The 27,352-nt window shown below is 32.0% G+C and overlaps 1 protein-coding gene across 9 annotated transcripts in view; it reads right to left on the bottom strand.

The window, feature by feature from the left end:
* The window catches only part of LOC130445928 (synaptosomal-associated protein 25), a 119,191-nt gene extending 96,797 nt beyond the window's left edge, over window positions 1-22,394 (bottom strand). For 3 of the 9 annotated variants that reach the window (XM_056781837.1, XM_056781836.1, XM_056781832.1), the window contains exons 1-3: window positions 22,187-22,394; window positions 17,216-17,314; window positions 13,074-13,115 (exon numbers count right to left, since the gene is read on the bottom strand). In XM_056781837.1, coding sequence (XP_056637815.1) covers window positions 13,074-13,115; window positions 17,216-17,302 — 129 coding nt within the window. In that variant the 5' untranslated portion in view covers window positions 17,303-17,314; window positions 22,187-22,394. Of the gene's footprint in view, window positions 1-13,073; window positions 13,116-17,215; window positions 17,315-22,017; window positions 22,147-22,186 lie in introns of those variants that run through there. The other 6 variants (XM_056781835.1, XM_056781830.1, XM_056781833.1 and 3 more) reach the window with 4 other exon arrangements.
* Between the last annotated feature and the right edge of the window lie 4,958 nt (window positions 22,395-27,352).

Below are 27,352 nucleotides of genomic sequence, written 5' to 3'. Positions count from 1 at the left end.
ACATTTGAACATTATATACCAACGAAAAATTACGAGTGTGCTTCAAATATGAATCGAAATTTTGCTTTAAGAAAGTTACAAAGCTGAAATTTTTTAGAGTTTTCCTAGATAGTCTCCGTCACACTCTACACATTTTTGCCACCTTCCCAGAAGCTTTCGAATGCCTTTTTCGTGAAAATCTCTCGGCTGGTCACGTAATCATTTTCACACGAAAGATTCTACCTCTGCATTGTCTTCGAATTGCGGTCCGCTAAGTGCCTCTTTCAATGAACCAAATAAATAATAGTCATATGACGATAAATCGGGACTATAAAGGGAGTGTTCCAGTGTTTCCCAACCCGATTCATTTTACTTTTCCGTCGTAAGCCGAGATGTATGCGGTCTGGCGCTACGGATTGGAATATCGCGTCGAATTGATCTGTAGACAGGTTTCGTCGTGATTTTTAGAATATTATTATAACACTGCACGTTTACAGTTGGTTATTCAGTGAGAAAATCACCTAACTCTCGTCTGTGGTGAATATTAGATGCAATAAACTTTCTCTTTCCTCTCCATATCGCTACATGAGACGCGTGTATACTTCTCGTGTGAATTTCCGCTCGAAATCCAGAATTCTTGGCACTAATCTTGCTGAAATTTTACCGAGCCGATGATGAATTATTTGCTTAATACCGCTTACGCTGATGCCCAATTCGTCAGCCATACCGCTTATGGTACTACAGCGCACAGTGGGGCCGAATGGCCAAATAACGGAAAAAAATCAACATCTATGAAACGGATTAACATAGAAACCTGGGATTGATCTCATTCGAAAAAAAAAAATACATGAATTAAACTGTTTTATTAGAATTTTGAGAAAAAATTGAGAGCTAATTGAAAGACTATTACGAAGATAAAAAATTCTGAAATTTTCGTGATAGGTTGTTCTGATCAAAGCAAGTTGCAACTAATATTTGGAGTATATATTTATATTGAATAGTGCTTACAATCAAAAATTCAATAAAATCAAAAAACTGGAGAATTGTGTAAATAATAAAACTGAAGATTCAAAGTCAAAAGTTGTTCAGTCGAAAAAGAAACTTCAATTGATTCAAAATTCAATAAAATTATATTGACCGTTCCTTAGCTGCATCATTGATTTCCAGGTGTTTTTTCTTTGCAAGTCTCATGTTCGTAATAAAAGGATACGAAGTCTCCAATAGTTTGTGGAACAGGTTTCTAATCCTAAAAGTCTTGTAATGATTATTCCGACTTTTTTGTGACTTTTTCAACAATATTCCGACATCTACACCATTTCATCACCACGCAACAAAATTTCACGCACCGTGGATACTTCTCAGATTCGTACCACTAATAGTCCGGGAGCGAGCTGCATATTTTGAATAGTCATTCCGTTCCACCTAATTCTTCTTGTCCTCACAGAACTCGCCTTAGGAGTGAGTGTAATGACCTTCAGCTGGCAAGGTAGCACCGGGTCCGTTTGATCCAGGTGTAATAAACTCCGTAAATTCAACTCATTCCGGGATTGCTCAAACTTATAACTCAAACGGACTATAACACACTGCTGAGAGAGAATTTTCGATCGTATACAGCCGGAAAAATATGTATAGATATATAAGGGTTAATCCATTATACAGTAGAAGTCTCGTTGTTCCATGCAAAGTCTCATTACTCAATTTTCAGACCAATTGTCAGAAAAACGTAATAATAATAGCGGCCACACCGTGAAGATTTGTAAACCGACAATTTTCATGCGACAGTACACGATATAGTTGCACGTAATGCTCGCGTAATCCTAAAATTGCATTCACCCATTGTAATCGATTGAAAATTTTCTAGGTCAATGTTTCAAATATCGCGAAAACGATCCAGGAAATTCTGACTCAATTTTAGTATTCGTTCGGGTGTGAAATATCCTTTTCATTAGGATAAAATCTGTACATTTCGTTTAGAAATTTATCGATTTCATTGCAGGTTTTTTCATAAAAAAAACCCATATGGATAACGTGTTAAAAAAGTTATTCGAACATTGGTTATTTTGTAGCAGTTTTCCAGTTCGTCAAATATTCCACATACATTTTGTAGATCAATTACAAGCGTTTCAATTATGATTTTGAAAATTCTTGGGCAATAAATTTTCATCCAATTGTTCAGCTATTTTAATTTATTGGTACATTTATAGAAATATATATTGTATGTCATGGTAGTGGCTGTTTGTTTATTGTATAAATTTTTCAGTAGGCTAGTGTGTGTGTGCGAAAGTGCATGTGTGTGAGTAATACATTTCTAAATCATAATAAAGACACAGCACAAACACAGCCACACTGCAGGGCTACCGCTACCACAACATAGATATTTTTACATAAGGATGGGTTTTTTTTATTATTTGTTCCGATAATATTGTTAAAATAAAAGTGATCACATATCATTTTCTCAGTTTACTATAATTAGATGCATTGTAGCAGATTAAAAAAATTACTGAATACCAATATCGCTAAGTATACAATCTCACAATCAATGAAACAAGAAGATTGATTGATCTTCACCACATGGATTTAATTTCTCAACTTTTCAGCTTTTATTAGTATGTTATTCCTAATAAACGGCTCATAAGATTAGTACCAACAACCGATTCTTTTGGGGATAACCTCGTTTGTACCTCCAGAGATCACCTACTTAAAAAAAAGATTCAGCTTGCGGAAACTCTGTCGTAACTGAAATATAGAGCTTTAAAGATAAGCTCCCAAAACTCGTTTAAATAAGTTCTTGCATTAATGTTTTTATCCTGGGAGCCTCTTTAACACTGAAAGATACATTAGAATCCGAGCCGAGCTCCCTCATCCATGTGGGGGAACAAAAGAGGGAACACTTCCCGAAAAATAAACCAACAAAACCATTGATAATGATAAACCATTGTTAATCAGAAAAAGCTATGACAATGGGAGCCAATCCGTCAACGTGTCAGATTCATCTTTTAAGGTTAGGTTGGATCAGATTAGATTAGGTTGGGTTAGATTCAGTTAAGTTAGATAAGGTTTAGGTTAAGTTGAGTTAAATTACGTTGAGTTCGGTGAATGTGATTTCTATTAATTATCGACCTTGTCTCTGTAGTCTTGGTCTAAAAACCTCTTTTTTAAAGAGTACCTTGAAGCTTGTGGCCCATAATCCCCTTTTTACTGATTACAAAACCAGTCCAGATCACTGGAAATATTTTTTTCTCTTATCTCCACTAGGCAGTGCCGAATTTCTTTAGCTTATTTCCTGCACACCTCACACACTAAGTTTAATCGCAATCAGGTGATGGTACTAATTCCAAGTCTTATCAAAGATTCACTCAATACAAACATATTATTGTACAAATTGTTAGTTTCGACCAATTGCCTATCACGTAAGAAATAATTAAAAAGTTTCCAATTTAACAAGAAACATTTTTCCTTTATTCTAAAGAATCGAACGTCACGACTTGAAAAATTGGATCGTTAAACGGTAAGAATATCATATAGTGCTAGTTTGTACTGCCTCTATGTTACATTGAATGTCATAGAAAATTCAATCTTTCTTGTATTGATTGACGTGAAGCATTTACTTTCTATTGCCTGAAAAATCAACTTTATAGTTTAGAAAAATTTTTTCCGCCACCTGTTGCAATAATTTCCGCGCAGCATTTTTACTTGATTTGTTGAAGTACTATAGTTTACGAGGGTAGTCTGAAAAGATTTCGACCTTAAAGAGAAACGAAACAATTTTTCTATAATCCTTTTAGGTCAATACACTTTGGGTTTCTTCTTAAAATAAGAGTTTTCATACGCGTTAACATCCTCTTCTGATGATAATCACTTTCGTGTAAGTAAAACAGGGAAAAGTCAATGTGAGCAACTGTTATTTAGAAGTATTAAAAATATTAGAGCATCGTTGAACTAAGTGTATAGACTTAAAAGGAGAGTATGTTGTGAAATAAAAATGTTTTGTTTCTCTCAGATAACCTCCGTATAAAATCAGGCAACATGGTACGAGTGTGGAAAGAGGTACAATAATTTTGTGACTTCTATGAGACTAACAAGATTAAAAGTTCATTAAGTAAAAATCAATTTTTATTCAAAAGAATATGATTCATAATCATTGATTTGTTCGAAGATACATCAAAGCTGTTTAAAATTTTTTAATTTACTACTGTGAATTCTATATTTTTATTTTTACTGTAGACACGTAAAAGGCCTTGTTTCTACCATATATAAAATGTCGTTTTAAAACACTAGAATGCGCAATTTCGAAAAATACATAATTTGTGATTCCAAGTCTTTCCCATAATTTCAAACTAGTCTTTCAACTGTTTTTGAAAGATTTTAACTGAAAAAATTAGTATGTAATCACATGATATACGCTTACATCCTTTGATTCGAAAGAAAAAACCCATCCTATAAATAATTAAAGCACACGTTATCGGTTCGTTTTACTATTCAGTAGGTAAAATAAATTGCCACGATATAGCGGATCTCCATTCACAAAAGCGCTTACCACTGAATCACACTTCACTAGAGCACTATTATGTATTGGATGTTTAGTTTTTACAGGTATCTGCGACTTTTCACGAAATCTCGAAAGGCTACAGCATTTTATGTTTCATTTATTTAAGAAAATTGAAAATTTGCAAACGCTTTAATTTGATTGAGATTTTCATGCACGTGTTTTGTTATTCCAGTTGGGGCAAATCCTGAAAATATCGATAATGTAACAGTAATTTGGAATTATCGTCAATCAGAAAACTATCGACTTGAGTATAATATTATTATGATGTCATTCTGACCGCTTCCATTTTTAGCATCAAAATGAAAGCTATCTAAGTATTCTATACAAAAATATAAAAAAATAAATTATGGCAATCTATTATTGTTATACATAAACTTCGAATCGTCTCTGTATTAAGGTTATTATATTTGTAAATATTCGGTTTGTTGTACTCCACTATAGGTGTCTTCAATGACTTCCAACAGATAACTATAGAAGTGATAAATAGAAGTTTTATGTTCATATTATAAATCATATTACTCGATACCTGTAATAGATGCATTCGAAAATGATGTGAATAAATAGTATTTACCGGAAGGTGTTAACCAGGTATCATTACCTTCTATATTTTATCTAAAATTAATGAGGACATAAAAAAGCAAAGATGTCAGATATATACTCGTGGGCAAATATCTACTCAAGTCGCACGGTCGCGGACAAAAGTCTCAAGCGAAAAATCTGTAGCTTTTTCTGATTTTAGCATCTCAAAGGCATCAGTTTCAGTGAGTCTATGTTGTTATTGAGTTATTTTATTAGTAACGACAAATTATTGAACGAAAAGGAATTTTAAATAATGAAAAAGAGTTATAATTAACAGTAAAGAAAATTCAAGTTTAAATTCGTTAAAATGGAACGCTTTTTCATGGATCGAACTAGTTTCTTTACTCGATCTTGTGTAATGCTATTCCATTATTTAGTGACCGTCATTTTGGGATCTGATTTCGTGACAGGTGCAGGATTTCTAGCCCGAACTTTTCTCTTAAGATCATCCCATATATACTCGATAGGATTTGAGTTCTAGCTACAACATTCTGTAAATACTGGCGTCGGAACCTGCAGTAAGCGGACGGGCATTGTACAGTTTGTCTGATGAAACTGGCGAAGAGACGACAAGATCCCCTTAAATTTCTTCTATGTATCGGTTCACCGTTAATTGCCCCGCTCCACTGCCAGTTTCAATAAAAACCAACTCGTTTTATTGAAACTGGTACAGAAACGTCCGCACAAAACTATCCAGGGAACCTCCTCCAAAAGCCACGTTTTTTTATGTAACAATGTGCGAATCTTTTTCCAGATCTTTGTAGACTCGTCCTCTTCTATCGCTACCATGCAGGCATACTCTGCTTTCGTCCGAAAAGAGAATGGTGTCCTAGTGTTCGTCAGTCCAATTAACGTGTTCATTGGCAAAACGTATACGGGTTTCTCGGTGGGCTAGGGTTCATTTGAAACCAGTAGCTGGCCTTTTTGGCTCAAGGTTAGCTGCCTTAAGTCTTTTTCTGACTGTCCAGCAACTCACAGCCTCTCCTCGCATTTCTCAGAGCTAACGACGGTAAACTCTGGAAACAGCAGACTGACTCATGCTCAGCGCATTGGGCACTTCTCCTGAACATAACCTTGTCGCACTAGGGTGACCACTTGAGTAGTATTATCACTTATAGTGTCCATTTTCAAGTAGAATTTTTGTTTGTTGTTAACGGAGACGTGTACCGGTTGACGTTTGATGGGTAACTCATAGTGGTGGGACAGTTAGATAACCTTTTATAAGGGTCAGTTACCCCTTATTAGCATTATAGTAAACAAGGAAAAAAAATTCAATATTCTAGACATTCTAGACAAAAGACAATTTCGTTTTCAGTTTTTTGTCGATTTTTTTGCTCATGAGTGTATTTTCTGAAATTACTAAGGTCGTTATTTCCCACTAATTGTTACCTTCTTTCAATAAAATTTTACTTTGTGATGATCTAGTTAATTTTTTTTAATGACGACTTCGAGGCGGTGCAAGCACCTTAACAATGACGTGGTAGGGCTTTTTTCAGCGTTAAAGAGGATCGAATGTATTGATCCTCATAATTTTATTATTCGAAAGTTGTTCATTTCGATAGCTCAGTTTGGATTATATCACCAACTACTACGAAATAACTAAATCGAATATTTTTAATTTGATTTTATTTAATAAAAATACTACTAACAGACGTATGTTAATCCCGAAAATTCTAACTAGTGTTAAGTAATCCAAAGCAACTCTTTTCACAGCGGCGAATCATCATCAATTACTTATTCATTATTATGAACTCTAACCTCATTAAGTTATCGTTGCTATTAATTTGTCTGTTTAGAATTTCTGTCAGTTTTATAGATTGTCAACATTAACCCCATCAAGTTATCATATTCAATTATTATTAATGTGATTATAATGAACCACAAATATATTTATCTAATTTTATAATTATTATGGTATAAGATAAGAACTAATAGGTAAAGAAGCCTGTAAAACTAATACTTCGTTCATTCAATTTGATATTCGTCTAGTATGCCAATCAGATTGGTGTAACCATTAAACTTTAAATTATTAAATCCTCAGTTTGCTAAATGAATTGTTTTTAAAAAAGCAAGTTAGTGAATTGAATTATTTAATTCTAGCAACTTAACTCTAAAATGAAACATTATTTGTGTGAGCAGTCTATACCCGGTCCCTATGTTAGTATCTTACTTCGTATCGCCGTATCTTTTTTGTTAAGTCTCATACAAAACACCGTTGCCGTTGTGACACATAACTATCTTAGAAGTAGAAACTAAATGCTTAAACAAAACTCAAATTAATACTGATTTGAACTTATAGAATGGACTAATTTGTATGTTCGGCATAATTTACTATTTAACCTCATGTGTCCCGTATAAGTTTTGTTGCTAGAGCCCAGTACTAAGTATTACAGAGGTATTCTAACGTTTAGGTTCTTGGAAATGATATTTACTTGAATAATAATGAATATGATATCCAAAGATTAGCTTCTTTCTAACAACCAACCTCAGTAAGACGACAATGGAACAATATAAATTACGGATAAGAAACAAGAACAGCTTGCTGAACAATATAATTAATATTAAAAAGAGTTCCTTGGAACATAACTTGAATTAAGTTTCAAAAATGTGAAATTTGCTGGAATTTTTACTAAAGATTGTCTTTCATTAGAGAATATAATCTTCAACTGCTATGAAAAGTGACGTATTTCTCATAGCTAACTTAATTTCGAAACCACATGTTGCTCACAATGTGAGAAATATTATTTCTCACGATACTCTGCCCACGCCACATACATTTATATAGAGAATCAATAAAAAACGACGAAAACTTAGTTGGCTATTATCAACTTTAAATAGTTGACAAAATTGTCTTTACTTTTGATATACTTTGAAGAGTCGAAAACTTTAAGGGCGTCTACACTTTGGTCACAATATTCAATGTTGCGAAGTACTATCAGTATAAAAAATAACATTGATATATCCACGTATCAGAAATTACGTTCATTTTTGAAAAGAAAGTCCGAGAATTACGTCCCCAAAAAATCACAAATATATTGACAGCAGACCAATGGCAGATATTTTTAAACGAAGCTCCAGACAAGGAATATCTACTAATAAAGGTAAATTTATTTAAAAGGAACTATTTTAGAATTTAATTTTATTATTTTTTCCTTGAATTAAAATGATTTTTCTAATAATTAGTGAGTAGAAAAAAAGAATTAAATAAGAAAAATTTCATTAGCGTGGCAGGAGCATGTCGTAGAGAGGAATTGTGGAAGTTAAGAATCGATAATTTCGAGGATTTAAATGCAGCTTTATTTGTGAAATTAGATAACACGAAAACAAAAAAGCCAAGAGTAACGGGAGAATTCGACGATGGATTTGCCAGGAAAACGTTTCTTTTCAAATTACCAACACTAGACAGGTATTTGGCATTAACAAATTCGGTAGTATGGCTAAGACAATTGTAATTTTTTGAAAATTAGAAAGCCTCTATCTATACACAGCTCACTGCTTCAGACGTTCTTCGGCAATAATTTTAGTAAATGTAGGAGGGGACATATTAACCTTAAATCGCCACGGAGGATGGCAATCCAGTACCGTGGCAGAAGGATACGTTGAATCTATTAAAAATAAAATTAACGTTGGTAATAAAATCGTCAACTCCATTGAAAACCCACTCGAACCCTTTACAGAAATGGAGACAGAAAATACAACGTAAATGAACTCAACTCAACACATCTAAAATTAACATAAAAGAAAATTTAATAAAAATAAACTACGTTCCGGGTTCAACTATACAAAATTGTCAACTACAATTTTAAATATCATTCAACAGTTAAGTGGATACTTTAGTATTATTTTGGTTTTATTAATCATAAAAATAAGTTCCATTACCTTTATTCTTTCAATTTGTGCAGATGTAGAAAAAGTATAGTGTGCAACATGTAGGGAAAGTACTTTTCCCACTCGCGTGTTTGCAACACTCTCCCTTCAGGCTCGTGCCAGAGACTTCCACACTCGTGAAAAAACTTTTCCCACTTGTTGCACAATATACTATTACCGACAAATCTTATTTTCGCCTCCAGCTCTTTCAAATATATAACAATTTTACTAAATAACTCCGACAAATACTGATTTTAGAGTAAAAAGTTCTAAACAAAAAATAACGTCTAAAGTTTACAGAAAAAAGTGATATACCAAATATCGTTTAAATATAAATGCAAAGCCGATCTTCACGAGGAACAAAATTGTCAATTTGACTCCTATTCATATAGGGTTTTGGGTAATAACAGCCAAAATAATAAGTTTAGGTAAAAATATATTCGGCGTGGAACAGAAAAATAGAATAAATTCGTTCATGAATAAATGATGGCGTGTTGGCGAAAAAGCTTGGAAATAGGAGGTGTTTCAAGTGACAGTGGCCACTTTTTCATTTTTAATGCATCTCCCTGTATATTATTCATTTTTTGATTTCAAGATATAATTTATGTACGAGGATGTATTGATATCTAATTAGCCTAGACCAGTTCCATGCATAAACAAAATATTGCGTTACCATAGCAACGAACAATAACTTATTAGAGGTGTCAGTGTAAAGTTTGACGTGTCAAAAAAGTAAACCGTTACGCAATAAATTAAAAGATTAAAGATGACCACCGAAAATTGTGAAAATCGAAAAATTGGTGTATCGAGACTTCATCAAGTACCTATATTAGAGGGTTAAGAGATAAGTCGATTTACGAAGGAAGATATGCTTAATCCCCTTGGTGATCAATGTCCTTTGTATGCAACCTTAAAAATTCTCCATTGAAGATGAGGACCGATCGGGAAGGCCAGTTTCTGTGTCAGTCCCCGAAAATATCGATTCAGTTCATGGTATGATTTTATCAGATCGTCGAATTGGGCTAAAACGGATATCTGAAGTACTGAATATTTCATACGAACGCGTTCATCATATAGTTCACGTCAAATTGGACATGAGAAAATTTGCTGCAAAATGTGCTCGATTTGAAAACGATGTAAACTTCTTAAACCGAATTGTTACTATGGATGAGACTACGATCCAGGAACAAAGCAACAATCGATGGAATGGCGACACTCTAGTTCTCCAAGACCTAAGAAGTTTCGTGTCCAAAAATCTGCTGGAAAAGTTCTTGCTTCAATTTTTTTGGGATCGCCATGGAGTAATCATGATTGATTTTTTGAATAAAGGTAGAACAATAACTGGAGATTACTATTCGATATTACTGACCACTCTACAGGAAACAATTAAAGAGAAAAGACGCGGAAAACTATCCAAAGGTGTTTTGTTTTCGCGGAACAATGCCCCTGTACAAAAATGTCATGTTGCCATGCAAAAAATTCGTGGTTTAGGGTTTGAATTACTAGAACACCCCCCTTATTCACCAGTTTAAAGTTTAAAAGGTCGTAAATTGTCTTTCTACGAGGGGGTAATAAAAGCTGTGGAGGTCTGGTTTGCAGAGCAAGAAGAAACATTTCTTTTGAAAGATTTAGAGACGTTGCAGGTTCGCTGTAATTAATGTATCCAATTAGGAGGAGAATATTATGTTGAGTAATAAAATATTTTGACATTGAAATTTTGTTTGGTTCTATAGTAGGCTAAGAATTTTTCAATATATCCTCGTACTATGTCTTATACTTATCTTCAACTGTTTCGGAAATATTAAGGAGTTTCAAATTTATTACAAAATTAATATTAAAAAAAGAAAATTATTTCATTACACTTTATTCTATAAATTATTTATTTCATTTTATTTTATTTATACCCATAATTTAAACTATACCAAATCAAAAGTACGTTATTTATACCGCGCTAATAAAATTTATTATGGCCATTTCCAAATTACTGTGTACACTAAATTTTGTAGCAACTAATATGAACCTAATATCATCCATAAAGGCACCACTCACAATACATTAAACCTATTCTCATTTGAATTCCCAAAATTGTTTATTTTTATATATTCTAATATACTTTCAACAATGTTGCATCAATTTTCTCACGAGGTACGTAAAAAAAACTCGCAGATATCTGTATAAAATACTGGTAACATTCCATATCGCACACATTTGAATCAGAAGCTAGAAAAATATTACATCACCCTCATGGACACGCGGTAGTCCTGCTCTCTGCTTAATTAGTTGAAAAAAGGTTATTTATCTGGGACAGGAAAACGAGAAAGTGCGGTTCATGCAGCACAGAGAAACATTCTTTCTAAACAGTATTTGTGCAAGTTTCATACTAGTATTTTTTTATAAAATACGTAAATTAAAAAATATTATATGTACGAAACAATGTAAAATTTCTGAAATACCATGAATAATAATGATTTCCTGAAGAGAAAATTCATTTTCAACGTAATTATAATTAAATAACACCAAAACACCATCAAATAAATAAATAGTTCATCCTTAACATTGTTATAAAATTTGAATTATTCAACAAATAATTCTTGTAGTAGTACAAAAGAAATGACTGTTCAAGAAATCTCCTATCCAAACTAAATTATCAGGTAATAAGTATGCAATTACAACTTATTTGCTTCATCGGGTTAATACTTTAATGTTTGTTATATTATCGCGAAGCAAAGATTTACTAGAAAGTGAATTCAAATTAAATGACGATAATCTTTAAAGTGGCCGCAAAAACTAACAGCCTCCATTATATACTTCATTTATTCTGAAATATTTTTCCACAGTCAGAAGAAAATTATAAAAATTTGGTGGAAGAAAAGGATCTAAATAAAATTATGCCTAAACATATTTAAGTGTCAAATGTAAAATGCTCAAATGTCTTTGTGCGAAAAATAAGCATTTTCACGCTTTATTAATCAAAATAGATTATTAGGATCCATTTTAAGTGTTTTAAATTTAACAAGGATCAAAATTGAGTCGAGAGATTGAGATTTGACTCACAAACATCGAAGCAAAGAATATTAAAAGAATTGAAAATTACATTTAGCGGCATCAAAAGGCTAATCCAGAGAGATAAATTCAAGTCAAGAAATTTGACAGGTCACCTAAGGATTCTAGCATCAATGAAACTAGAGAGCAGTAACGAACGAAAGTACCAAATGCATAGCTTGATAAACACAAACATCCCATTCGCAGTGGTAATTAATTTCCGCCCATTTTGGGTCAATAAAGATCCTCTGAAAGATTGAAATGCATCTTTCTCCTATACAGGTAGATCGAAGCTATTATATGATATGCATTGGGCATTTTTAAAACAAAATGTATACCATTAGAGAAAACACTCACTATTTTTCAGGAAAAGCGAGAGAAACCACTCTAGAAAGCAAAATTTACAAGCTATTGAGTGAAACTCCAATTTTTTCTCTGGGTACAATGAAGAATAAAAAAATAATAAAAGCTTTCTAATTATTGAGAGATTTCCAAGTGCTGAATATTTTATATTTTTAAAAGTTCGAGAGCTGAAACTCGAAAGGTTGATCGAGGTCCTTTATACTATGATAAAACTTGCACAAACGTTAGACATTTAGAGCAAAAGTAAGGGTTAATTACAAGTAACTAAAGGTTTTAGTTTCAATATCTTCCTGATTTCCCACTTAAATATAACAGCTGCACGAAGTTTTTTGTACGAATATCCTTCAGTAAATAAAGAAAAGCTGATAAAAATTGAAACATAAATATTAACCTAAATTGAACTAGAAAATTAAACAAACACATATTGCTCATTTCCTGCAATAACGTCATATTCCAAAAATGTTGTTGTTTTTATGACAATGTTGCAGAAAAATGTTGATTTCAATACACAGAGCAACCACGTCAATTTAGACAGTGTTTTAATGTCCTAGTATGTATGAGAATGACAATATATGCATAACCTTTCTTTATTCGAATCCTCAAGAAAGTTTCACCTATAAAATGGGCCGAAGAATTAAAATTACATATAAAAAGAATTAGCACTAAAACTAAATGAATAAAAACCGATAATTACCTCTTCGCAGAGTGCCAGCATACGTCTTGTACTTTCCAGTGACTGAAAAATCAGAAAAACTTATTTATCGGAATATAAATGGTACAGACAATTTCAAGTTTACATGATACTATTCTTATTAAAGGTAAAGACTACTATATAAGAGGGTTGTTACTCAAGTTTCTGATATATGGGAACATTGATGTGAATATGTCAAATCTGATATTGCCAAGTTTGACATTAAATCGCGGAATTTTCATGCGATGATTTCCTATGATTTTCGACATGGATTGAACCAACAGCAGTGTGCCGATCAATTCGCTTCGACTTTTGTTTATGTAGCACGATCTCCAGCCAACGTGTTGCGCTGGTTTTCCGAATTCAATAGTGGTCACACTTCGCTGCAGTATGAATTTTGCAAGATTTTCATGTAACATACCGTGAGATTAAGGCATACTTGGGGCATTAGTTCCACTCATATACATTAAAATTGCATGAACATGTCAAAAAGATTTGCTCAAGCACCTTGAAACAAGTGGAGAGATTTTCTGCCTATATTTTATTTTGATATTTTCGTATAGCTTTCCTTTCTTCAAAAATTTTCATCAGGTCTCCAGTCGCCTTTCCTCCAAAACATTCCTAAATCATCACCAGGCTTCTGCCGTGTTTTAAAAACGAGATTACACGAGATAATATCCGTTATGCCTTTGACCTGTGCACAAACACTCATTGCTTTGTAAAACTCTCGCCCATTCTTCGTGGGTCCAATTTTTATGTTCTTTAGCGGTCTGCAGCCTCTTAATTTCATTTTGAAGTCTTAAAAGAGGTTTCTTCACTTCTTTCCAAAAAAACTCGCTTATCTCATTCATTTATCTGAGCTGTCTCTGGTCCCTTGAGCCGTCGATCAATTAATACCATACGAAATATTCAGCAATTGTGGTTTTCCGAGACCGCTCTTAACATTTTCCATCGCTAAAGCTCCTGGTGGATACATATTTTGTACAACGTTGTAGTCCACGGTACGTCGAGGTATTTTTAATTTGGTGGCAATGATACGGTTACTTTAGTTTGATTCATGAAGACTTGCGATTTATGCACGAGTTTCAACCGATGGGTTTGCCCATGTTGAAGCTTACAAGTCTGAGTTCTCGAGAACGGATTGGAGCTATAGAGAAATATAGCTAAATGGCATAGTTAAAGGTGATCTGAAAGGTATTTTTTTTCGAAAACAAATAAGTTGTCGTAACTTTAAAACAAAAAAAATATCAATGCAATTTTTATCCAAAATACTTTAAAAACATCTTTGTACTTTTATCTTTACAAAAAGACAAAAATCATTGGCCGAAGTTAGCACAAACATGAAATTTACACTTTGCGAATGAAATGAATCAAAAATGTAGAGCTAAGGGATTTCTGATAGAACCGGTTTTCAAAGCGTTTGTGTCGAAGCATGTAGAAAAATCCGTTCGCTACAGCGCCCCCCGCTTATTTGTCTTCTGCAGTTGCCTTTTGCTCTCTAACTCCCTGCGGGTGACGTTATTATTGTGTTCCTCTATTTTTGTGTTAAGTAGAGATCCGAGAGTTCATTCTAATGGAAGACATTCCATTACACACTCGTACAAGGCCTTGAAGAAGGAGTTCCCGCGCGACGTATGTTGTTTTGCAGTTTTTGATTAAATCAAGAAATTGAGGATCGTGACTTTTTAAAAAAGATCCTATGGACAGACAGTCCAAATTTGATGGAGAAGGTTAAACAAACTTCCGTAATCTTCACTACTGGGAACAGAAGGGACAAAATCCCTACAAAAAGAAACAAACAACCTTTCAAAGAAAGTTCAGTCTTAATGTCTGGGCTGGCGTCATAGGCGAGACATTTATTAGGCCACACTACCTACCTAATAATTTAAATAGTCAAACGTACCTGCAATTTTTGCAAGATCTGCCTGTGCTGGAAGACCTACCTTTAAATACTCGAAGACATATGACATTTCAAAATGACGGATGTCCAACACACTTTCATCGCTCAGTACGGGACTATTTAAACGCAAATTATCCGCACCGATGGATTGGACGAAATGGGTCTATTCTGTGACCGGCAAAGTCTCCAAATTTGACGTCGATCGATTTTATGTTTGGGTTGGGCTTAAAGAATTTGATTATGACGAGAAAATTCTTAGAAGGGATCATCTGATTCAAAAAATAAACATTTTGAGCACCTAAGACATTGATTTCAAAAATTATGTTTTAACTCTGTCGATTTTAAGCAATAGAAACGATATCTCTCCCATTGCGTGAGGTTTGATTGATTTCATTTGCAACGTGTAAACTTTATGTTTGTGCTAACTTCGGCCAATGATGTTTGTCTTTTTGTAAAGATAAAAGTACAAAGATGTTTTTGAAGTATTTTGGATAAAAATTGCATTAGTATTTTTTTGTTTTAAAGTTACGACAACTTATTTGTTTTCGAAAAAAAAATACTTTTCTGATATTTTCGAGGCCATAACTTGATAATTAGTATAATTTTTAATGTATTGTAGCTTTTATTTAATTGACTAGAGACTCCTTATGCGCATTAATGGGCAATAAACTCCTTAAAACTTATTGTTTCAGTTTTATTTCATACAAACGGCAGTAAAACCCTCATAAAATAAAAAAAAAAACACAAAATTGACCATATCTCAAAATCCAACCAACATTGCACTAAGACATGTATCGTTAAAAACATTTTAAATGAGTTTCTTTATCACCTCCTTAAATGCCTACATCGTTTCCCCTAAGACCCTGCATAAGGTCACATCGACATAGTGATTATCGAAAGACGCCATCTAAATGCTCATAGAACCATTGTTGACATATTAGAAACTTTCACTCCCTTAATACGTGAAAATTTTCTGTTCATGTATAACAATGCCCAGCCACGTATCATAAAAATCGTTCATTATTACGAGCGTTGCTATTAAAGTTTTGAGCTATGTCAACACTGATGTGTGCCGAGTGCTATGCTTGTGTTGCTTACAGATACTTGAAACATTTATCTCGGTCGAAAAATGGAATTAAATCGCGAACATTTTCCTGTGATGATTTTCTATGACTTTCGACACGTGGATTTAACGAACAGAAGTGTGTCGATCCACTCGCTTCGACTTTTGGTGATGGAGTACCATCTCGAGTCACCGTGTTTCGCTGGTTTTCGGAATTCAACTGAGGTCGAACTTCGCTAGAGGATGAATTTAGTGAAGGTTCCTGCATTTGTTTGTCAGAAGTGTTCCAGAAAATCAGGGAAACCAATCGCCAGGAGACGAATCATTCACCACCACGACAATGCGAGTTCTCACACATCAGTTTAAATAAACACGTTTTTGAACAGTCAAAACATCGAATTGATGATTGGTCCACCTTATGTTATTCAACACACAATAATTTTCTTTTTATTTCCGCATATCAAAAATAAGTTGCGGGATCAACGTTTTTCTACACCCGAAGAAGCGTTTGATGCGTTCAAATCACATGTTTTTGGAGGTAACTCAATCGCAATGGAAAATTAGTTCAAAGGCATTGCATTGATCTAAATTCTTAATAGAGAGTATTTAAAAAAAACAATAAAGTCATATCCAATTATAAACAGTTATTCTTACTTATTTTTCTCAAAACTTAAATAGCAACCCTCGTTCTTTGAAGAAATAGGAAACCAGCCACAGCCCTGACCTCTATCCAATATCCTCTTTGAGATATAATTCATGTTCGCATAGAAACTTCATTAAATGCGCCTCATAATTTACATGAGCTAAATCCTACACTCATTGGAATATAGAATGCTCTTGACCTAAATGGAATTAGAAATTAGATTCGGAGCATGTCCGGACACTATCTCTAAACGATCCCAGATGAGGATTAGCCCTTTCATTAATCGCAATAGTGAGAGATATTTAAAAAAAAATACATTAATATTCTATTCGTGAATTCGTAATTCAACCATAAGTTTAAAAATTGGATTTATTTATTTATTTTGCTAGGTAGTGTATCTTTAATTTGTTAGCATATAATAGAGTTCCTGGAAATTTGATGCTTAAATTAGAGAAGATAGGAATTTCGAAATATTTCTAAAGATCAATTGGTAACATAATTATAATTCAAGTAAATTTCTTATTAACATTATTATTTACCTCATCTGTGACCTGACCAGCTTTAAGCTGAAGTTCTTGTAGTTCTGTTCTAGGGGCTCCATTTTCGGCGGCGGTTGGTGCTGGCATTTTTACTGAAAACTATAATAGATAATTTAATACATGACAACTGATAACAATATCATCAATAAAATGTTAGGTAAGAATAAATCAGTTATGTACGTTCTGGAACGGAAGTACGTCGCAAGTGGTGAGAGGTTGACAATTGAATCCGAGTTGGCGAACATGACACATTATAGATACGGTCATAGATATCACAGCACACAATTCACAGATGATGCTGCTAAATTCATATCATTTCCAATTCCTACACTAGCGCTAATTTGGTGAGTCTTCGAACAATAATTTGCTGTTTACAGATGGACACTTTTTCAACTTCTCATTTATTTATTTCTCATAAGAAATACTCTTCCTTACATCTACTCTTTATAGCACCACAGTACATATAACAGTTGACAGATGATATCCAAACTGGCAGTCACGACAGTTTAGAGATAATAAAAGCGATCATAGTCATCACAACACACCTAGCAGTTGACAGATGATATCCAATATGGCGGTAGCGACAGACGACACATAATGGGTGCAATAATAGACATCACAGCATACACAACAATAGACAAATGACATATAATATGGCGAACATGAAAATTAACACAATACGGGTACGGTCATAGACATCACAGCATACACGACAGTTGACATATGACATTACAGCAAACACAACAGTTAACAAGTGACATCCAAGATGGTAGAAACGATAATTGACAATTGATAGGTGCTATCATAGACACCACAGTACACTCCACAGTCGATAGATAACATTCAAGATGGCGGACACGACAGTTGACAGATGATAAGTGCGATCATAGACATCACAGCACATACGGAATTTGACAGATGACAACCAAGAAAGTAGACACGACTGTGGACAAATGACATTCATGATTAAGTTGGAGTGTTTGAAGCCATTTGTGATAATCATACTGAACACATTTTTCACACTACTACTACACAAACACTCACAATTACAGTCTATTTTTATTTTTTATTTCATTTTTTAACAATATAGAATTTGAAAGTATATAGATAGTTTAAAAACGTTAGTTGAATTTACTTCACCTAACTTATATTACTAATAATGACCAACATCATTAGGCGATATTAAAATCAACCTCTAAGGGTATTAAACATAATTCGGCATGAATTTTTTACTTCAATCGAATTATTATGTCTACAATTGTAGAACAGATGTATTCAAAAGTACATTTGACCAGTGGTAATGATACTAGTAAACTAGTAATAACCAAATTTTACGAAGTTGTAATCAATAAGAAAATTTAGTCATAACAGAATTTGGTTTAAACTATAATCAAACAAGTGATCCTACAACAGACAAACCTAAAGTAATCGCCAAGGTACTTAGAACAAGAAGTGTGTTACAAGAAATACCAATCGGGGGATATAAATTCATCATTTGTCTCAACAACGTTTCTAGATATCGGCCAAGCCTTTGATAAGGTTTGGTACGAAGGGTTGATATGCAAAGGGTACCACGCCCCATGTGCGGCATTTCAATTGACCAATTATACCATCTAAAAGGTCAGAAATTCGTCATAAAAGTTGCTTTTATCAATTGGTCAGCGTTATAAAATATTATATCATGTTTTCTAAGGTCATAAGTTGTCATTGTAATAACCCCCTTAATAGCCCTTACACAGGAATTACTCTTCTGCAGCGCTGGACTTGTGATGAATGATAGTGTGACTTGTACCGATTTAGGCTAAAAAAAGCGGATAATTAAACGGAGTCAAGAAAAAATAAAGGAACGCCTGAGAGAAACCAAACGGTTCTTCCCAGATATGGAGATATATATTTTTCTTTACTTTTTTTGCTTGTTTTTTTATGTTAATTGTATTTTTTTTGTTTAGTTAGGGGTAGTTAGGTGAGCGGGTACAGCGGGCGATGCATTACTCCCTATCATCCTGCCATTTGGAAGGTGGACCGGTTCACTAACTAACAGGAAAACCTTAAAAAAAATGTAACACCGACGATCGACCATATGGGATTTGGAGTAGGGTTTCCCTTAATGGCGATGGGGGAAGTTTCCTCTTGGGCTTTTAAATAATGTCCAGCGGGCCTAAAGAGTATCTTTGACAATGGAATTGTTTGATTCGATAGTGCGAATAACGTAGCGGGTTTTTTTGAGGGAAAAAACATACATATGTATTACTATCAAATATATAATAGTGAAGAAAAAATAGTAATTTTTTTTAATCGACGGGAAGGTCAAAGTACATACATGGGATTTGGGGGATGCCCAGGTCATTTTATTGCAAAGCAAGAATCAATGGGAGCTTCATAATTATTATATAAAGTTAAAAAACTTGAATTATAATAGATATATTTCAAAAAATAATTTTCGTGATATCTTTTTATGTAAATAAAATCATTCTAATTTAAAAAATTCATGTTTATAAAAAAATTATTATAAAACAGTAAGACATGCCTAAGTATTTTTTTCTAAAAAAATATTTCCCACACTTCGTCTGGTTCATGGTAAATATATTTGCGTAATGAGAACTTTTTTTTAATTTTTTTAAATATTAAATTAATCTGACCAAATATTTATATAAACGGACCAATTATGAGTGAATGCTTCTCGATAGTGCGGTATCAAAAGCTTTCTGCAAATCTATATACACTGCAGCCACATACGTATTTTTATCAATTTCATTGCTAATGTATTCAAGTAAGTCTACAGTGGTGTGTTACATCTTTTCTGAAATCCATACTGCTTTCTATCGAATTCAAAACTGTTCACCAGTCTTACTTTGTTTACCTTTTCTACTATTTTTGAAAATGTACTTAGTAAGCAAATTGGTCTGTAATTCAAGACATTATCTTCAGGACCCTTTTTGTGTATAGGGATTATTTTTGCTACTTTCAATTCTTCTGGAAATTTGCTACTTATCAGTATTTCATTGGTTATTTTATTATTTTATTTATATTTATATTTTATTAATCAAGTGATTCATGTCTTCCTTTGATATGTGGTCGATTACTGGTACAGCTTTATTTTTCAATTCCTTAATAACTTCCTTGATTTCTCTCAAGTCTGTCATCTTTCAATGATTCATAATTTGTTGTCCTTCTTCTTCTTGGATATAAGAATTTTCAGGTTTTTTAATATTTGATGTAAGTTTGAGTCCAATGCTCGAGAAATGTGTAGTGAATTCTTCTACTATTTTAGTATCATATACAATTTTTACTCCGTCTCTATTTATTAATTCAGATTCAGGATTCAGAATAAAGTACATAGAAATTTCATCATCAAAAGAGTCCTTCGAGTGCATTTATTTCAAACCAAAAACAAAAGATTAAGTTACAGTGCCAAAATAAGTGCCTACCCTAGAGTACCTGCGAAGAAGTCTATAGACCTCTGGGGTATTGAAAGTAACATTGAAATCCTCCAAAGGTTTCAGAATAATGCCATTAGAAATATTGTGAATGCCCCATGATATGTGTCAAATAGTGCCTTCGTTCAGAGATAAAGCCAAGAACAAAAGTTTAAATTACAGTGTCAAAATCAATGCTTACCATAATGTACATTTGCTGATGCCACAGCAATTCTTGCAGGACATTCAAATGATCAAACCGCATGGAAGAATTTAGAAGAGATCTTAAATAAAATTCCAATCTAGAATAGCAAATGAAAATTCAAGCCTTACATGAATAATTCACCTTGGGTAATATTTACTCTAGGAAAGGCACATATCTACCATTGGATATTAACATAGCAAAATCATATCTCCACAAAGAGGAAATAACCGATAATTAAATTAAGAGAAATTGGCAGAAGCTCATGAGTAAACATTAAAAATAAATTGCCCTTTATAAGATAACTTTAAAACCCATATGGACCTACAGCATTCAACTCTCGGGTACCGCAAGTAATACTGAAATCCTCCTAAGGTTTCAGAATAAAGCCATTAGAAATATTGTAAGCCTCTTGTGATGCTTGTCCAATTCCATCATCGAAAGAGATCTTCAAGTACCTTCATTTAGAGATGAAATCAGGAAAAAAAGTTAAGTTATAGTGCCTACCCTAATGTAGCCTTAAAGAAACTAACTGAAGAAAATATCTTGAAATATTCAAACCAAACGAAGTTGGAAATATATTTAATTATAAATTAAACTCTGTCAATTATACCTCACAGTCCATGTTGTCTTTAAAACTTTTAGCAAAATAGAGTATCCTTGTTGAAGTATACTTCTCCACAGCGATCTTTAAATAATATACCAAGTACTTATTACCTTATTAAAACAGATTGTAAGTTACATGCTATTAAATGAGAAAAAAATTACAAATGAAAATATACTAAACACTAAAATTAACAATTTTTTTTATTATTTTCGAGGAAATTCAAGAAAGTATAAACTGATGATTACCTATAAAGGTTTCAATGTGTTTTTAGTTGAATTACATCACATGAGAAAACAGAATTGTATAGAAAATTTGCGTAAGATACTCTGATGAAAATAATGGGATTTTCCCAAAGAATAATATGCATGCCTTACTAGAATGTAATTCAATTATTTGGTGCCTCATTATATTCATTATAATTAAAAATGAATACCTAATTGTATGAACATCAAATACTAGAATGTGTTTAAAGATCAAACAAGATGTAGGGCCACATCGAAATGGGTAGGTGCATTGTTAACAAAAATCAATATGTGCGGTCATATTCTTATGATATAAAATTAAAAACGAAATGTACCTGCACTACGATTTGCTCTGATTCACTATTACTTTATGAAGTAAAAACTATTAACATACAATGTCATCATCACCTTATTTATATTATACTCTAGGATTTTTCCCAGAAATTCCATTTTGACAACTAACAATCTCCATTGACAAAATGTTTTATTTCAATGTATACTTACCGGATTAGAATGGGTGGAGCACAATAAATAATGGAACAATTTTACACAGTATAATTTTAATCACATAACACACTTTTATTTATGAATTTGGAGGATTTTATTGTGTTTTTCTAATAAACGTCACAATACCAGACAGATACAATGCCGGATCTTTGCTACTTCTGCAACATTACTGTATAATTGGTTGCCTTTCAATATCTTTTCGATTACTAAGAGCGCATGGATTTAGCATAGACACGAATTCGCGGCAAATTTAATTTGATTAAATGAAATTGCCAGTAGATTTTATGTTTGTTAAATTTTTAGTTACATGAAAAAACCTACAACTGAAAACTTATATCTCAATTCCATAATAAATTGAAAATGTAACAATATTCTAAACTTGGAAATGTTACTCAAATATAAATACAGGGTGAATCAGGACGAACATACTTTTACAATATATAGATTTTATAATATATAGATCCCGTCAGGGAGGGTATTATGATGCTATTAGTGTCAACTCTTCTTGATTAATTAATCAATTTGTGAAATTGACTTTAAATTTTAAATGCCTATATTGTTTACATAGATTATTTGATTTTTTAAATCATTTCATAATGCAGTACACCACTATCAATCATTCGACTGATATTAGATAAACTTGGAAATTCCAGGACCAGTTGGAAAAATTAATTTTGGGATTTGTAGTATTGAATATCGCAATATATATATATATATATATATATATATATATATATATATATATATATATATATATGTTGACGTTTCGACTTTTCTTTAAGTATTTATCAAGATAGAAAATGTTCTAATAAGAAAAATTAATTTTTCCTTAGTCCTTACATCTCAAATATGTGGCAGTACTTAATCAATCAAATTATTTGTAGTTTCATATTAGAATTTACAAAATAGAGCTATGAATTTTACTTGAATTATTTAGGTCTTTTTTATCATATATATAATATTATATATATATATATATATATATATATATATATATATATATATATTTGGTTTTTAAAAAATAAAAAAAAATTTCCGTTGTCACAGTCTTGGCTGGAAGTATGGATCAAATTATAATGTCAATTGTATATTTTTTATTGCTTTTTCAGCATTATAAACTTGTTTGAATAATGCATTTAGTAACAATATTCATTACACCTACTCCTATAAAAATAGTCAAAAAATAGTAAAAATAAATAACAACAATATCGAATTTTTAAACTTTTATTGTATAAAATTTAGGAAATATAAAAAATATGAACTTTTTGAAAGTAATATTCAACATTTCATTCAATATTTCAAAATCAATATTTTATTCTGAAAAGAAACTTATTTTCGTTACGTGAAGGAACAATACGAGGATATATTGAAATATTCTTAACCTACTATAGAACCAAACAAAATTTCAATGTCAAAATATTTTATTACTCAATATATTCTCCTCTTAATTGGATAACATTTTGAACTTGAGAAAAGAGATGATAGTCGGACGGAGCCAAATCTGGTAAATAAGGGGGGTGTTCTAGTAATTTAAACCCTAAATCACGAATTTTTTGCATGGCAACATGAGATTTGTCTGCAGGGGCGTTGTCCTGGAAAAACAAAACACCTTTGGATAGCTTTCGCGTCTTTTCTCTCTATTTTTTTTTCCGTAGAGTGGTCACTAATGTCGAATGTTTGGACACGAAACTTCTTAGGTCTTGGAGAATCGGAGTGTCGCCATTACATCGATTGTTTTTTTGTTTAAGGATCGTAGAAATGTACCCAAGTCTCATCCATAGTAACAATTCGGTTTAAGAAGTCTACATCGTTTTCAAATCGAGTACAGATCGAACGCGATGCATCTACCCTCACACGCGTATGAAATATTCAGTGCTTCAGTTATCCGTTTCAGCCCAATTCGACGGTCTGATCAAATCATGTCATAAACTGCATCGATATTTTCGAGGACTCACACAGGAACTGGCCTTCCCGATCGGTCATCATCTTCAATTGAAAATTTACCTCTTTTGAAGCATGCAGTCCATACGAAGGACATTGATCACCAAGGGTATTAAGCATATCTTCGTAAATCTGCTTACCTCTTAACCCTTTTAAATACAGGTACTTGATGATGGCTCGATACTCCAATTTTTCGATTTTCCACAATATAATAATGCAAATTTTGTTTATGCATGGAACTGGTCTAGAGCTAAATATCAATACATCCTCGTAGTTTACATTAGGAACATAACATGGATTCAGTTTTTCATTAACTCAAACATTAATTTGAGGATTGTCGCAGCAGGTACTTTGCTTTAAAACAAAATGTAAAATATACATAGTTACGAAATCTGTCTTCTTCGATTGATACAGTTGGCCTTTTCTTCTTATTGAGCTTTTGGATGGGTAGTTTTTTGTAAAATGTTCGATATGCTTCAGGGACAACTCCACTGTCCACTAAAATCAATAAGTAATTTTTTTGTTTTGTGGAAATACCAGTAAGTGATCCGTAAGCTTCTTTAGAATTCCATTTTTCAAGAATCTTCATACGTTTTTCGTCTTCCACTGTGTCATTCGTACATGATTTTCTTTTTCGGTAATAGAACTGGAAAGCATTTTCTTTAGTTATCATGAACGATTTTATTTCAAAAAATGAAAAGTTTCTTTTGAAATTATCCACATTAAGGTTGTTCCCCAAAAAGCTGGTCAGGTTTTTAAAATAAAAAAATCAAGAGTATCATGGAAGCTCAGCTCATTTACGGTGTAGAAAGGATCTGAAACTTTTGCTGTTCGAATTATTTGTATGAATAGACTAGGTACATAAATTGGTCCAGACTTTCTTGCCCGTTTTACTGCTTTTTCTATTACTGAATGTACGCAATCGCCTTCATTTTGCGTATGACCAATGTTTTTGAATCTTTTTAAACACAATATGGACATCACAAAAACGTACTTGTTCCTTTGTTGACCGCTGCAGTTTTCAGAAAAGAAAATGAATTTTAGTCTTTTATTAGTTGAAGCAGCCTTTTGTTCAATAGATTTTATGATATTCTCTATTTAAAAATGTTGATGACCCAAAAATGGACTTTTTTAAGTTGTAACACTATAGATCTTAACGTGCGATATGTATATATATATATATATATATATATATATATATATATATATATGATTTCTTCAATTTCTTAGACTTTTTGATATGGTTCATGGTTCCTTAATGCATGAAATATCAAAAAAACATATATTCAATTATAAAGATTCAAAAATTCTTGAAACGGAATCTAATACACGAAAAAGAAAATTTTTAGAAATGGTTCACATTCATAAGAACGAAAAAGCTATAAATGATAAAAAAAGATCTAAATAATTTAAGTAAAATTTATAGCGCTATTTTGTACATTCTAATAAATTCAATTTACTTTAATATTTGAGATGTGGAAACCAAGGAAAAATTAATTTTTCTTATTGGAACAAAGTTCTAAGTTGATTTTTTCCTTATTTTGATAATCATGATGAAGGTGATATATAAATCAATATAAATAAGCAAATTGTGAGTGTCATATTTTGATAAAGACTTAAAGAAAAGTGGAAACGTCAAAATTTATCTTTTAAAAATTATCAAAACAGAAGACCAGAAATCAAAAACATTTAGACATTTAGATGCATATATATATATATATATATATATATATATATATATATATATATATATATATATATATATTTCTTTATACATATTACTTAGACCTTTTGATATGTTTATGTTTCTAAATCTTCTTGATTTTAGGTCTCTTCTGTTTCAAAATTAGTTTTTTCAATAATTTTTAAAAAGGAAAATAAAAATTGACTTTTCGACTAATTTTTAATCTTTATCAAAATATGATATATATTGGCACTGGCAATTGGATTTATGTTTTTTTTTTGATATTTCATGGTTCGTTAGTGCTATTTTTTTATCGTATTGATTACCTCTTAGTCTATTTTCTAAATACTGAGATAAATCTGCCATATGTAGACAGCAACACAATTAGTAGAAGGAACTTCATATATAATATTACTTCTTTTGTTTTTTCGTGTTTTAGATTTTAATTTAGTGAAATATTTGGATAACGTATTATGTCCTTTATGACAACTAAGGGAAAATGTTTTATGTTTTGTATCTCAATTGATTGTAGTATCTGTTTATCCTTTTCTTGAATATGTTGTTTATCATTTTTCCCGAATAATTATTTTCTTTGAATGCAGTTTTTGCTTTTTGAATAGTTAAACATCTAAATTCAGGATCTGATAGTTGATAGATCTATCAGCCAAACTTATTAGCACTGATCTTTTTTGTGTCATAGGATGACACGAATTGAAGTTTAAATATCTTGAGGACCAAGTTGGTTTCGTATACCATTATGTTTTTATGTTATTGTTAATTTTATATAATGTGACATTAAGAAAATTGATTCTATTATTTTCCTCGATCTCGGTTGTTAATTGAAGTTATGTATAAATGCATCTAAATGTTCTTGATTTTAGGTCTCATCTGTTTTAAAATTAGTTTTTTCAATAATGTTCGGAAGAAAGATAACATTTGACGTTTAAACTTTTTCTTAAGTGTTTATCAAAATATAGATAGATTTTAGTGTTTATTTTTTTCATTTGCAACTATTGGTTTAGAAAAAAATTTAACATTAAAAATATTTTCAAATGAAACAGGGATTTTAAGGTATAATTTTATTTCATAAAACTTCATCTTGAAAAAAGTTTGATAAGGAACAAAGTATGGGCTACTAATTTCACCCCCGTATAATATAACAGGAATATTAAAAAATTTCCCTGGTTAGTCCTTTGTGATTGCACAGAAATTACAGAATTTCAATTTTCTAACTAGGGGTGGATTGAGGAAATTTTGTTATAGGAAAGACCCATTTCAATTTCATACAAGCAACCACCCTCTGAATTTTGATACATGAATTTATAAACTTTCTATATATATTTTCAACATAAAATATACTTAAATTTTTATTATATATATATATTATTATATATATATATATATATATATATATATATATATATATATATATATATATATATATATGAAGCAACATATGATATATTTTGATCGCGGAGCTTTACAAAAATTGCAAAGTAATATAGAATCTAGAAGTGAATGAAAAAAAAATTTCTCAA

The sequence above is a fragment of the Diorhabda sublineata genome, chromosome 6 (genome assembly GCF_026230105.1).
Source record: "Diorhabda sublineata isolate icDioSubl1.1 chromosome 6, icDioSubl1.1, whole genome shotgun sequence".
In the NCBI taxonomy this organism is placed as follows: Eukaryota; Metazoa; Arthropoda; class Insecta; order Coleoptera; family Chrysomelidae; genus Diorhabda; species Diorhabda sublineata.
Note: the sequence above shows the minus strand (reverse complement) of the source record. Positions and strands in the feature narration are given on the sequence as shown.